Source organism: Callorhinchus milii, unplaced genomic scaffold (assembly GCF_018977255.1).
Source record: "Callorhinchus milii isolate IMCB2004 unplaced genomic scaffold, IMCB_Cmil_1.0 Scaffold2, whole genome shotgun sequence".
In the NCBI taxonomy this organism is placed as follows: Eukaryota; Metazoa; Chordata; class Chondrichthyes; order Chimaeriformes; family Callorhinchidae; genus Callorhinchus; species Callorhinchus milii.
Genome location: NW_024704743.1, coordinates 52,550,764 through 52,564,807, shown reverse-complemented (window position 1 = coordinate 52,564,807; position 14,044 = coordinate 52,550,764). Strand labels below are relative to the sequence as shown.

General features: G+C 43.6%; 1 protein-coding gene across 4 annotated transcripts; it reads right to left on the bottom strand.

Moving 5' to 3' along the window:
• Positions 1 to 214: 214 nt before the first annotated feature.
• On the bottom strand, positions 215 to 12,972 carry LOC103184841 (leukocyte elastase inhibitor). 4 transcript variants are annotated; one of them, XM_007903063.2, is made up of 8 exons: positions 12,754 to 12,972; positions 7,873 to 7,970; positions 6,917 to 7,090; positions 6,350 to 6,487; positions 1,939 to 2,056; positions 1,346 to 1,488; positions 1,047 to 1,214; positions 215 to 680 (listed from the first exon to the last, which is right to left on the bottom strand). In XM_007903063.2, exons 3-8 carry the CDS (start codon positions 7,079 to 7,081, stop codon positions 276 to 278), a joined length of 1,137 nt encoding a protein of 378 aa, XP_007901254.1. In that variant the 5' UTR covers positions 7,082 to 7,090; positions 7,873 to 7,970; positions 12,754 to 12,972; the 3' UTR covers positions 215 to 275. The 4 variants fall into 4 exon arrangements, with proteins under 4 accessions (XP_007901254.1, XP_007901251.1, XP_007901245.1 ...); XM_007903060.2 differs by lacking the exon at positions 7,873 to 7,970; XM_007903054.2 differs by lacking the exon at positions 7,873 to 7,970 and having other exon boundaries at positions 12,710 to 12,765.
• Between the last annotated feature and the right edge of the window lie 1,072 nt (positions 12,973 to 14,044).

Here is a 14,044-nt window from a genome sequence, read left to right as displayed (position 1 = left end):
GGTAAGATAATAGAGGCAGCAAGTCCAGGGAACTGGAGACCTGCAAAACTGAGTCCCTTCAAAAGAGGAAATGAAATTGTAGGAGAGGAGGGAAAATTGGAGAAAGGGGGTAAAGTATTATAAGGAACAAACATACTGTGCACGTCAAAGCCACAGTCTCCCAGGTAAGATACAGCTACCAATTCAGGTCTTTGACATTTCATTTGCTACTAAGTGTTTTGCTGATGGTTTAATATTGAATGACACACATTTACATTTGCAGAGGCTGGGCTAGCTTAGGGAGAACAGAATCGTCCGAAGAACAGAATAGTATGGGTCTTATTGTGCCTGATGAAAAAGAAAAATGGATGATCGGCCTCAAATGTACTGACTGTTGTAAATCGTTTTGTACGTGTTACAACAGCTGTGGCAGCTGCTGCTTCAGTTCCCTCCTCATTAATTTCTACGTAGGCTTTGTGAACAACTTTTGATAAAACCAAATCATTCTTTTCTGTCATTCCAGAGAAATCGGCTAGTGTGTCATCAAAGGCATCTCTCATTCCCATATCACTGAGGGTCGATTCAAGGTCAAATTGATCCTCAAGCTTGAATTTTGGCAGAGCTACTGCAACTTCCACCATATGCATCCTCTCCGGACTGGTCCAGTCCATCAGTGTGTCAAGCGTGAGTCCTTTTTCAAGCTGTAGAAAAAATACAATGACACGGTCATCTTATTCCCAAATATCTAGAGCCTAGTTTTAAAAGGTTCATCTACCGTATTTTCTATTTGTTTGATTAAATGTATTCATTTTAAACAGTCGCCTGAGAAAGCAACTGCTTACCAGCGGGAAAGCACAACCACCCATAGATGCACCCGCCACAGTCATCACACTTTCATTGCTCAATGCTCCCTGATAAAGCGGTTATGCACTTTGAGATGTTTGTACCACATGAAAGGAGCCATTCATGTGCAAATTGTTATTCACAGTAATTGAAGTGGTTTGAGACCCGAGATGCTTTGAAGTAACAAATTCTGTCTATCTCTGGTACGAGGGGCCTTAAAGTACCTGTTCTAGTCCAGTAGAGTTATCTCTTATATCTTCAGGCAGCAGGACGATCATACTTAGCTCATTGTTCATATAAGGAAGTTCGAGAATTTTGCATTGAATCTCTTTAATACAAGTGATGTTAAACCGTTTTCTGCAGTGCATCATTTGCATAGGCTTAGTTTCATTCTGTGAATAGGTAAGAGCAAAATTAGCAGATTTCTAATACCTTTTATTCACAAAATTGCAGAAAGATTAGAAGAATACAGCTAGCAGTAAGTGGTTGAACTTCTTGACAATTTTTCTGTTGCCCTCATTACCTGGGTGATTCTGAATGGTCGTTCTATTGTATTTGCCTTCTGAAATTGTGTCATCCAGTTTCCTTTAAAGTAGATTGCATTCACTAGAACAAGTCTTGTGAGGTCATCAATGCTACCTTCATCCAACAAGTTCTGTATCTTCCCTGAAGGAAATTAGAGAAATATAAATGTTATTTTCCTATGAAGCAATATTTAAGATACCACTTAAAGTAATTAATTCCATCCTCCCTGCTCCCACCTCTGAAAACAGCGACTCTCTCTGGGGCATTAGTCTCTAGTGCATTTAAGTTGTCATCCCTCGTGCATCAGGTCAGACAATGAACATCAACTCCCTAAATAACAAGTCATCACATCACAGCTGTCCTCACTTGACATCTATACATCAAGCAGTGGTCACTGGTTGTAGATCAGTAGGAGGAAGCTCCTGATTTCCTTTCCTACTGTACCAGGCACTCAGACCAATTTTCTTGCCACATTGGCTGAAATCAGATAACTCTTTGCAGACTAGAAATCCAATCGGAGATATTCCTGATCTTTATAAACTCATGCGAGACAGGGAAGATTTAGTGGGCCTCTTCTTCATCACCCCTTACCATTTGTCTTTGTCTCTATCCAAGAGTTGATCTGCTTTCTGGCTTCTTCTGTTGCTTTGATGAAATCAACAGGTTCCAGGTCAGTCTGGTATAATTTCCGGATGGAAGCAACAAATTCCTAGCAAATCCAAGCACAAAATCTAAACACTGAGATACAGGGAAAAGAAGTGGAAAAATGGCTTCCAAATTTAAGGCTGTTCTCAAGAATTTTTAAAAATTCTGAATTATCTTAAATGTAATGGCAGTGATGGCTCCAGAAACTTTTCTCGTCTTGGTTTGCAGGAATAAAAGGAACCAACGCTTTATCAATGTAGGGCACATGGTTGGTCCACTTCCTCTTTTTACAAATTTCTCACAGTATTAGGTTAAGTATCCCAGAAACATCTGGATTTAAGTACACAATTTACATTTGGGGTACTACAAGTCACAATAAGTCTTTTTACTTTGAATATCCAAGTGTAGTGCATCATTACACTCAAGTACAGCACAATACAAATTTATATCTATTTAGTGCCTTTCACTTTGGGAGGATTGCCCAAGGTACTTGACAGTTCTGCTTGCTAACCCGGAAAGGTGACTGAAGAAGCATGGTATGATTAGATTATGAATGATTATTAATTACGAATGATTAAACTCATAGAATGTATATGGCACAGAAGGAGGTTCTGTTCTGGTCTCCCACTGGAGCAATCTACTCTCATCTCATTCCTCTGCTCTTTTCTCATTACTTTTAATATTTTGCCTAAGTATTTATCCAATTCTATTTTAGATTCTGTTATACGCTGAGGTTCAACATAAGAACATAGCAACAGGAGTAGGCCATTCAGCCCCTCAAGCCTGTTCCGCCATTCTATTAGATCATGGCTGGTCTTTTCCTCAACTCCAAATACCTGCCTTTGCCCCATATCTCTTGATAACCTTACCTAAAAAATACACCTCAGCCTTGAAAATTTGAATGGACAAATGACATCCACAGCCTTTTCAGGGAAGAGAATTCCAGATTTCTACTATCCTTTGTGTGAAAAACATTCTTCCTGGTTTCATTCTTAAATGGCCTAGCTCTAATTTTAAGATATACGCCCTTGTTATTTCCCACACCAGAGGAAATCGTTTCTCTCTAGCTACCCTATTGAATACTTTTTATCATTTAAATACTTCATTCAGATCACCCCTTAACCTTCTAAACTCAAGGGAATACAGACCAAGTTTATGCAACCTGTCCTCGTAATTTAACCATTTAAGCCCTTGAAACATTTTGGTGAATCTGCATTGCAACCCCTCCAGGTCAAATATATCTTTCCTGAGGTGCGGTGCCCAAAACTGGACGCAGTACTCCAAGTGGGATTTGACCAAGGCTCTATACAGCTGAAGCATCAATTCCTCTCCTTTATATTCCAGTCCCCTTGAGATAAAGGCCAGCATTCCATTAGGCTTTTTGACTACTTTTTCTAATTGATGTGTGTGTGTATGGACACCCAAAACCCTTTGGTCCTGCACAGTTCTTAGTTTCTCCCCATTAAGAAAATATTCTGCTTTGTCTTTTTGGATCCATGGTGGTTGACCTCACACTTCCCCACATTGAATTCCATCTGACACAGTATTGGCCACTCACTTAATTGTCTAAGTAACTTTGTAACTTCCTGCTCCCATTTACAAAACTTACTGTGCCTCTTAACTTTGTGTTGTCTTCAAATTTGCAGACACAAAGTCTTAAAACTATCCATTTGTCCAAGTAATGTGTGTATGTAGGTATGTATTGTGCACTTAGATTGGAAAATAGCAAATGGGATCAGGGAGAGTGGAGGGTAGAGATGGGGAAGGAGGGTGATCGAAAGTACGGTCGAAGAGGAAGGTCTTGAAGGAGGCAAGGGAGAGGGCAGGCGGAGGGATTGTGGGATGGAGTTCCAGTGGCTAGGTAGGTATGTATGTATGTACGTACACATGGTGAAGAGTTGATGTTCCCAAACAGACCCCTTGCCACGTCCCACCAGTCAGAGAACATTCCTTTTATCCCTACTCTCTGTTTTCTGCCTCCCAATCAATTCCCAAGCCACGTCGCAAGGTTACCTCCAATTCCATGTGCTTTCATTTTTGCTAATAATCTCTTGTAAGGAATCTTATCAAATCCCCTCTGAAAGTCCATGCAGATGACATCCATAGACATTCTCTTATCCACCATATTAACAACCTCCTGAAAAAATTCAATTAGATTCGTCAGACTTGACCTAACCTTCACAAATCCATGCTGACTCTCTTTGTCTAGTTCATACTTGTCCAAGTGCTCAGTCACTCTGTCCCTGATAAGAGATTTCAATAACTTCCCCACAACTGAAGTTAAGCTGACAGGTCTGTAGTTATCTGGTTTCTCCCTCCTTCTCTTCCTTTTAGTAAAGGAGTGACATTTGCTATTTTCCAATTTAAGGGCACAATTCCCGAATATAACAAGCTTTGGAAAATTATGACTAATGCATCTATAATTTCCTCACCTATTTCTTTCAATACCTGGGGTGGAATCCATCAGATCCTGGAGATTTGTCTACCTTTAGTCCCATTATTTTCTCCATTACCACTTTTTAATTTATATTAAATTGATTAAGTACTTAAGTACTTTCCAAGTTCCTTCCAGCTTTGGAACGATGTCCAGTCCCCTGCCTCATCTGCTCCACCATTGGTGGGTGGGCGGGCCTTCAGCCACTCTACCCCCACCCTCTGGAACTCCATCCCACAATCCCTCCGCCTTCCCTCTCCCTTGCCTCCTTCAAGATCCTCCTCTTCGACCATGCTTTCGATCACCCTCTTCCCCCATCCCTACCCTCCATCCTCCCTGATCCTGACCCCCAGCTTGGGTCCGAAACACTGACTGTCCAGCACCTTGGGTCATCCTCGCGACGTGAAAATCGTTATACAAATGTAATTTTGTTGTTGTTATTGCTGCTTTGAAATTTCCCTTACCCTGGCAACATATCCTCCTGGACTCTCGATCGCGACTGCAGAGGATACCATCTATCCCCTTAATTATCAAATCCCCTATAACTACAACATTTTGATTCTGCTCGTACACCCCACTTGAACTGCTTGCTGCTCCACGGAGACTTGGTTAGCATTCTGGCCATTCTCCCTGCAGCCTTCTTCCTTATCCCCACAGAGAGCAAGGGTATTGTACAGGTGTTGGTCAGGACTAGTTCCAGTGGTTCCACCATCCCTGCCTCCATTAGGTTGCCCCTACCCTGCTGACTGTCAGTCACACACCCCTTTTCCTGAACCTGTCTCTCTCTCTCTCTCTCTCTCTCTCTGTGAGGTGACTGTGTTCTGGAGTAAACTATCCAGATATTTCTGCGCTTCCCTTATGTGTCGCAGTGTCTCTAGCTCGCACTGCAGCTCAAAGATTGAACTGGAGTGACTCAAGACTTAGGCATTTCCCACAGATGTGATCATCCGGGTCAGTCTCACTGTCCACTAATTCCCACATTCTGCAGTCCCGATACACTGCTTGTGCCCTTTTGCTTCATATTCAGATTTGCTTCAGATTTCATATTCAACAAGTTTCTGTGTAAAATACATCTATTTTTTTNCTCCCAGTAATCTATAAATCTTTCTCAGACTTGGGTTGCAGGGTTAGAAACAACAACTTGCACTTATACAGCGCCCTCCACGCAAGGTACTGTTTCAGAGCGCTTCATAGTGGTGGAGCCTGACTCCGAGCTGGGGGGGGGGTGGGGGGGGTGGAAGCACAGTTGAAGAGGAAGGTCTTCAAACGGGACTTGAAAAAGGGGAGAAAGGGGGCAAGGCGGAGGGATTGAGGGAGAGTGTTCCAGAGTTTTGGGAAGTAGTGGCAGTAGAGGTGGTGGATTAGGGAGTGAGGAGGTTGGAGAGGGAGGGAGGTGCCAGAGAGTGACGGGTCAGTATATGGGTAGCAGAGTTTTGAATGAGCTGGATCTTGCTGGCCAGTCATAAGATCTACGAGTATAATATTAGGCTTAAAGATAGAGTGAGTAATTGTGCAACTTCCCGTTTACAGACAGTCAATTATTTAATCTCAGTATTTGCCAACAGCTCTCTCCTCGTGTCTCAAAGCATTTCTTTTCGAACTAGCCTTCGGCTACCCTCCTACCCACCTTGCGCTCCACCCTCCCCAATCCCGACACCCCGCTCGGGTCCAAATCCTTCACTGTCTAGCGCCTTGGGACGTCCTCCCGACATGAAAATGCTATACAAATGTAAAATTTGTATTGTATTGCAATCTACCCACTTTTTTTTAAAGCTAGCACAGAGGGACTAAAGTAAACCAATTTGTTTTTTTTATCAGAACAACCATGAATATTCTTCAGGACTATAATAGTCAAAAGAGGTTTCCTAGAGTATCATTTTTATCCAATTCCAATATGTTATGCACTTTTCACTTATGACTTACAGGGAGAAGATTGTATGTCTTGTCTACATAGAGCTGATTTGCTACAGTCAGGAGATAGGTTGAGTTAGGTTTATTAAAGGCATCTTGTAGTGCCTGGAATCCGCAATGGATGTCGTCAGTTTCACTGAAATGAAGCACCTGAAGAAGTTTAAAAAAAAGTTAAACATTTCCATTTATTTTTCTTAAATCGCGAACTCATTTTTAGTGCTCTACTGTATTTACTGGAATTCAAAATGTTTGTTAAATTTGTTCCGATATCTTGGGGTTAAACTTGCAGTTTTGTAATGTGCTAAATTATCAGATTGTGCAATGCAACAAAATTAACCTGTTACTTTTAACTATATATACTTCTTTTTCTGTTTACAGTGTATGTATAATGGCAGTTATATGAGCCAGCAAGTTCCCACAAACAGCCATGAGATGAACAATCAATTAATCTGGAGGATGGTGGCCAGAACACTGGGAGAAACTCTTCTCTTTTCGAATGAGATTTTACATCCACATGAACAACCAGATCAATAATCTTGACAATGAACATTTTAAAGAAATAATTAATTCTTTACCTACCCTGCCCATTTGAGTTGCAGTATTGCCTTTAGCACCGAGATACACCATGCCCAGAGCAGCTGAAACACTCAATGGAGAAAAGAAAACATTCCCGTTTTTGTTTCCATTTAGCTTTTTGAACAGCTCAAGAGTAAAGTTGACATTGGCAGCAACCATGGGATCCATTGCTGAAATCTAAGAAATTAATTTTAAAAGGAATATTGTTATTTAATATTAGTGAAAATTATAAAAATGTTCAATTTGCATAGTTTTGGCAGCACTTTCAACAGTTAATAATGAGCACTTCACCGCAAGAGTTTTTTGGCCTGACATTTGCCTGACACATGCAGAAACCCATCACCATGCTTAAGGGCATCCAAACTAAACTGAGAATTCCATGCATCCCACCGACACATGGAAAACCCAGAGATAAACTGTTGGAATGGAATGCAGGAGGAACACATCCTGCTTACCTAATTCTGGAATGGATTAGGAGCAGTTTGGCAAGAGCTACGGCTTTGGGATCCCAGAGTGTGTATTGCTGTACTGCTGGAGTCTAATCAGGTAAAACCGCAAAGCTTGCCAGTGATATCATTGTCTGGCAAGGTTTCTCGCTTTTGCAGGGTTAGCAGGAGCTGAGTGGGATGACTCCCTATCCCCAGTGACTGGTCTACCCTTCCAGGTCCTGCCGATGAGCCAGCTTTGTGGTGATATCATCAGCCGAGCCCTGGAATATTGCAGACCCGCCTGGCTCAGGAATCGGACTAGAGACCGTCACAGAGGGCAGCTCGATTCCGATATTCCATTGCCAAACATGTCACCTTGGAGCCAGTTCAGCTCCAAGGAGATCCCAATTACCTCCTCCAGCCCCCACCCCCCACCCCACCACCACCCAAGGAGAATAGTCACTAGTAGTTAGTGACAGAGATACGGATTCACAGAATATGAAATAGGAACAGATGACAGTCATCACTTACTGGGTTTAAAATGGTCCAATCAAACTCACAACTGCTCTAGTAGCATAAGGGGAAGTCTGGGTGTGAAACTGCCACTTTAAACTATCATTGATAAAGATCTGCAACAGCAAAGACAGGTTGAAAATGAATACTTGAATCTGGCGTTAAGAAACCTAGATGTCGGAAGGTAAGAATATCAGCCAGGATTCCTGCTACCGATCATTATTTGGGGAATTTCTAGTGGAAAATATGTACATGACATATGGTTGTCATATGAGAACAGGATTCAGTTAAGGTGTGATGCCTCTTTGCAATGCCTGAAAATACTTTTCAATACTCACTGATTAAGTTCATGAAGGATGGGCTTTTGGGGAAAGAATGCTGTAAGGTTGTCTGTGGAACAATACCTCAGGTTAAATCAATGCTGTCAAAGAGAAAGAACCATTTTTTTTGAGTGGGGAGGAAGGGAGAGAAAGAGAATGCAGGAAAACCACTTTACATCAAAATAGTTTGATGTCACCTAACTCTGCTTTATAAATGTTAATTTGTTTATGCCCATTTAGAAACAGAAGTCATAATATATTCTTTGTGTGGTACCTCACTGAATTCTTATTCACTGCAAGCAGGCGGACTAGCTTGTTTGCCATACATTGTGAGCTAATGATGGTCTAGTGGTTATTAGAAAAATATTTCTCTTATGAATAAATATTAATAATTTGTCTTATCCACATATAAATAAATAGCATTGATGTCTAGTTTAAACTAATATTTCCTAGTTTTAAATTGACAGACAACCTATTTTCTTTCAAACCAACACACAACATCGATGAGGCAGCTGGAGTTATTCTGAAGGAAGAAAAAATATGAGCTCAAATAGTACTCACATACAGACCCTCATCTAACCCAGAATCTATTCAATGCTGCTTCCAGTTTTTGGAAACCTGACATTTCTGTTGCCCACCACACACCAATAAAAAGCAGGGAACGATCATTTTAAAAAATACAAACAAATACACAACATAGTATAAGTGCTCAACAGCTGCAAAACAGACTCAAAACATAACTTGCATAGAATGGCAGGCAAGCATGGTTATTATTTCTTACTTAACTACAGTATGTTGAAATACTTCTAGAAACCCATCAAATATACAGGAGTACACAGAGGATGATGGCAATAACATACCATGAGCAGCATATAAATAAAAGTGGGATGACCACACAAGCCAGGATTGAAATGTGGAGCAGCTCCAAAGTGCATGATGCATGAAATGAGAGACGTTAGTTTGCTTCAGCTCCAATGAGCAAGACGTGTCATAGATGTTCCAGCCATCCTTCACACTGGCACAAAAATGTGTGAGAAATATGCTAAAATTTCACAAAAATAATTGCAACTTACTCCTCCCCCTTCGATAGGGTCAAACATAAAATACCACAATATAAGCCTCTATATAGGGAAAACATGAGGAACTTGTCAATGATGAAATAACAGATGTCCTGTCTATCATTTTCTAGAAATCTATTGAAACAGGAGTTAGCCCAGAAGACTAGAGAGTGGCAAATGTCCCTACATTGTTTAAGGGAAAAGGGAAGATCCCAGGAACTATAGGTTGGTGTGTCTCACGTCACTGATAGCGAAGCTGCTGCAGGTCATGATATAGGTTTACAGCCAGGCTCGACTATGACTACACCCTGTTTGTCGGTCTTCCCAACTCTTCCCTCCACAAAAGCTGCAGAATATCCAGAATTTCGCAGCTCGTGTCCTCTCCCGCACCAGCCTCTGTGACCCAATCACACCCACCCTCGGCCGGCTCCACTCGCTCTCCATCCCTCAGAGGATTGAGTTCAAAATTCTCGTCCTCACTTTCAGGGCCCTCCACAACCTTGCCCCTCTTACCTCTCCGACCTGCTAACCCCTTATCAACTTGTCCATGCTCTCTTCTCAGCAGGCTCTGGTCTGCTCTGTGTCCCACGGCCAGCCCGACCATCGGCAATAGGGCCTTCGCCTCTGTGCCCCACCCTCTGGAACTCCATCCCACATTCCCTTCGCCTCGCTCCGTCCCTTGCCTCCTTCAAACCACGCCTCAAGACCCTCCTCTTCGACTGTGCCTTTGGCCACTTTCCAACCCTTTCTGCCCTCCAGCCTGCCGATCCCAACCCACCCACCCCCACCCCACTCGGGTCCTAATCCCTGATTGTTCAGCACTTTGGGATGTCCTCCCCACGTGAAAAGTGCTTTACAAATATAATTTTGTATTGTATTGTACAGGATGTTGTTGAGTTACATTTAATAAGGATGGAACTATTCTACCTGTTAGGTCTTTAGCTTGTAGGGTTACCAGGAGCCAAGTGGGAAGAATCCCCCCCACCACAGACACCTCCACCCCACCCACCCAACTGGAGCCCCACCCTGAGCCAGGGTGACCGGCCTCTCATCAGTAGTTCCCTAGTGTACTGCAGACCCTCCTGCCTCAGGAGGCAAACCACAGAGAGAGCCACAAAGGGTTGACTCAATTCCACTGTAAACAATATCACCTTAGAGCCAGCTTCGTCCCAAAGAGACTCTGCTCACCTCCCCCACCCTCTCAGGAGGAGAGTCACGTGTTCATTTCACATCCAACATGTGCATATTAGAGTCATCTCTAGGGGGGAATGGTAGGTATCAGGAACTCCCTGTCAACTTCCTGGTGGGTACCACAATTCAGCATGAATTGCGTAAGAGCTTTGCGTCTATTTTCCTGCCCACAACTCAAACACACTCCCCATTCCAGTGAGTGATGGTTCCCTCAGTTGGAGGTTCAGAGCTTAAGCTGCAGCTGCTTACCTCACTCAAGCCAATAAAGGTGGTGGATTCCAGGAGCTGGATGTATGAAAGTGTGTTTGTGAACCCGGTTTTCAGCTCCAGCTCCTTGCCCCTCTACTCACAGACATCATAAACTTCTCCCTGTCCACTGGTACTGTTCCAAACCCAATAAAAATGGCCATCATCACTTCCCTCAAAATCCCTCCCTGGATCCATCTCCAACCACCCTTTCCTCTCTAGGGTCCTGGAACAAGTTGTTGATTCCCAGCTTCACTGCTTCCTCTCCCGCCACTTCACTAACCCCTCCAATTGGGTTTCCGTGCCACCCACAGCACCGAAACCGCCCTGGTCATAGTGACAAATGACATTCTGTCCATTTGCAACCAGGGCTCCCTCTGCCTCTTCGTTCTCCTTGACCTCTCTGCTGTTTTTGACACCGTTGACCACTCTATCCTTATCCACCCCCTCTCCTCAAGCTCAACCTTCCCAGTTCTGTTCTTGACTGGTTCAGATCGTACCTCTCACATCGCCTCCGTTTCATCTCCACAAACGACTTCTCCTCTGGCCCCCAGACCGTCTTGTGCGACGTTCGTCAGAGCTCTGTCCTTGATCCTCTCCTCTTCAATGTCTATATGCTCCCTCTTGGTGACATTATCTGCAGACATGGGGTTAACTTCCACATGTATGCGGATGACACCCAACTGCACTTCTCTGCCTCCAGAACCACTACTGTCCTGACAGACATGAAGTCCTGGATGAGAGCTAACTTCAACGAGACCGAGGCTCTCCTGATTGGCTCCAGTCAGCCCCTCCACACCTCAGGTGCCTCATTACCATCCAAAGCTGCACACTCCACCTTACTAAGCCAGTCTGGAACCTCGGGGTCTATCCTTTCTACCCCACATCCATGCCCTGTCCCACTTTGCCTTCTCCCACCTCCGCAACATCGCCCGGCTCCACCACTGTCTCACACCGCAGGCCGCCGAGACCCTCATACACACATTCATTACAACGAGGCTCGACTGTGCAAACTCCCTGCTTGTCGGCCTCCCCAACTCCTCCCTCCATAGGCTGTAGATGATCCAGAACTCGGCAGCTCAAGTCCTCTTCTGCACTAGACGCTGTGACCCTATCACTCTCATCCTCGCCTGACTTCCCATCACACAGAGGATTCAGTTCAAGATCCTGTTCCTCATCATCAAAGCCCTCCACGGTCTTGCTCCCCCCTATCTCTCCGACCTCCTAACCCCCTACCATCCTGCTCTCTCCCTCCGCTCAGTGAGCTCTGGCCTGCTTCACATCCCCCGCCTCGCCCGCCCTACTATTGTCAGATGGTCTTCAGCCACTCTGCACCCACCCTCTGGAACTCCATCCCGCAGTCCCTCTGCCTCACCCCCTCCCTTACCTCCTTCAAGACTCATCTCAAGACCCTTCTCTTTGACTGTGCTTTCGATCAGCCTCCTTCCTCCCCTGCCCTCCACCCTCCCTGATCCCGACCCCCAGCTCGGGTCCAAAACTCTTGACTGTCCAGCGCCTTGGGACGTCCTCCAAATGTAATGTTGTTGTTGTTGTTGTATATCTGTCTGTCACTGTCTCTTTATTTCTGTTTCTCACTATCTCTAAGTTTATCTTTATCTGTCTCTCACTGTCTCATTCTCTCTGTTTCTGTCTCACTGTCTCACTGTCTATTTCATTCTCAATCTCTATCACTGTTTATTTCTGTCTCTCACCATCTCTTTCTAAATTGTGTCTCTCACTGCTTCATTATTTGTTTCTCACTTTCTCTATCACTGTATTTTAGTCTCTCACTGTCTCATTCTCTCTATTTCTGTCTCATTCTCTCTCTGTATTCTATGTTTCACTGTCTCACTCTATATGTTTGACACACACTGTCTCTCACTGTCTCACTCTGTATGTCTGGCGCAAACGGTGTCTCTCATAAGGATAAGCACTGACACTGTTGACAAAGCTCGGATGTAGGTAGGCACACTGCTGCTCACAGTGCTGAAGTGGCTTCTCATTCGCTTCTCCCTGTGAGGACATGAAGTAAATACAAACCTGCAAACACCGAGACAAACTCATTTTCCAGATAGAAACCGCACCTTAAATCCTGGTCATCGCGGGCAACAGCGCCGATATGAGGCATTATTTACCATTGCCCCCCTAATGCCATTCCCCTGTTCAGCACTGCCATGTATTGCAGGAGGGTTAGTATGATTGTGTCCTGTGAGATATGCAGGACTCCTATATGCTGCTGAGTCGCAATAAGAGGCCACTTTATTCAGGGAGCACTGAGCAGTAGCACTATATACAGCAAACCACTACCAGGTCAGGGAGACAATCTGGCAGTGATACTAGGAAGTAGATTCTGTATTATTGACACTGTATTTACAAACAAAGAATTCACCTCCCAAAGTAGCTGAAGTGCCCTGTGTAAGCTAACAGACTTACAAGGGTAAGTTGCAGGAAAGTTTGCCATCTTCTTATTTGACTTATTTGCAAATAGGTGGAAGTGAACATCTGTGGTCAGAGAAGCATTTCTATGGCATTCAAAGATACAATAATCTTTGACTATTGTGCAAGTGGTTAATTTCAGGCACCAGATGAGATATCCTTCAGATGAGATATCACACTTCAGATGTGTGCACAATTGGCTGCCGCATTTCGCCCACAAATATACAGTCTTTACAAACTTTACAGTCTATTCTGTAAAGCGCTTTGAGACGTCGAGAAGACGTGAAAAGCTCTATATCAAATGCAAGGATTATTATTATTACTATTATATGCAGAGTCCTGTAGCGTATTGGTTGGAGCGCTTGCCTCGCAAGCGAGAGGACCTGGGTTTGATTCCCGGCAGGGCGAAACCTTAGGCAAGTTTCCTTACTCCACTCCACATGCCTCTGTTCACCTAGCAGTAAGTAGAAACCTGGCTGTTAGTCAATTGGCAGATCGCTTTTCCGGGGGTAATAATCCCTTCAAAAATAATTTTTTAAAAATTTGGTCACTCAATCCACAACTATTTGTGGGACACTGCAGTGTGTAATTGGTTGCCACATTTCACCCACGAAAATACAGTCAATTCACTTTACAGTATATTTGAAGTGCTTTGAGATGTCTCGAAGTTTTAAGGCGATATATCAAATGCAAGGATTATTATTATTATTAAACTGAGGACCCGGCTATCTGTTGGGATGGACATTAAAGATCCTGTGGCACTGTTCAGAAAAGAAAGGAGTGTCTTCAGTCCAATAATCCTTCACATAAATTTGTAATTCACCTTATGGTGCAAAAAGTTGTTGTGTTTAAGCGCCCCAAGTCACAACCCTGCATGAAGGATGCTATATAAATGCAAATCATTATTATTTCCTTACAAAAACAATCACTGCACATAAC

What these genes read in the sequence shown, in the direction of transcription:
- LOC103184841 (XM_007903054.2), bottom strand. Translation starts at nt 12,733, where the DNA reads ATGAGTTTGTCTCGGTGTTTGCAG. An exon ending in GACCATTCAGAATCACCCAG is followed by an intron (nt 1,215 to 1,345) that starts GTAATGAGGGCA and finishes ACCTATTCACAG; the next exon opens with AATGAAACTAAGCCTATGCA. An exon ending in ACTCTACTGGACTAGAACAG is followed by an intron (nt 681 to 1,046) that starts GTACTTTAAGGC and finishes TTTTTTCTACAG; the next exon opens with CTTGAAAAAGGACTCACGCT.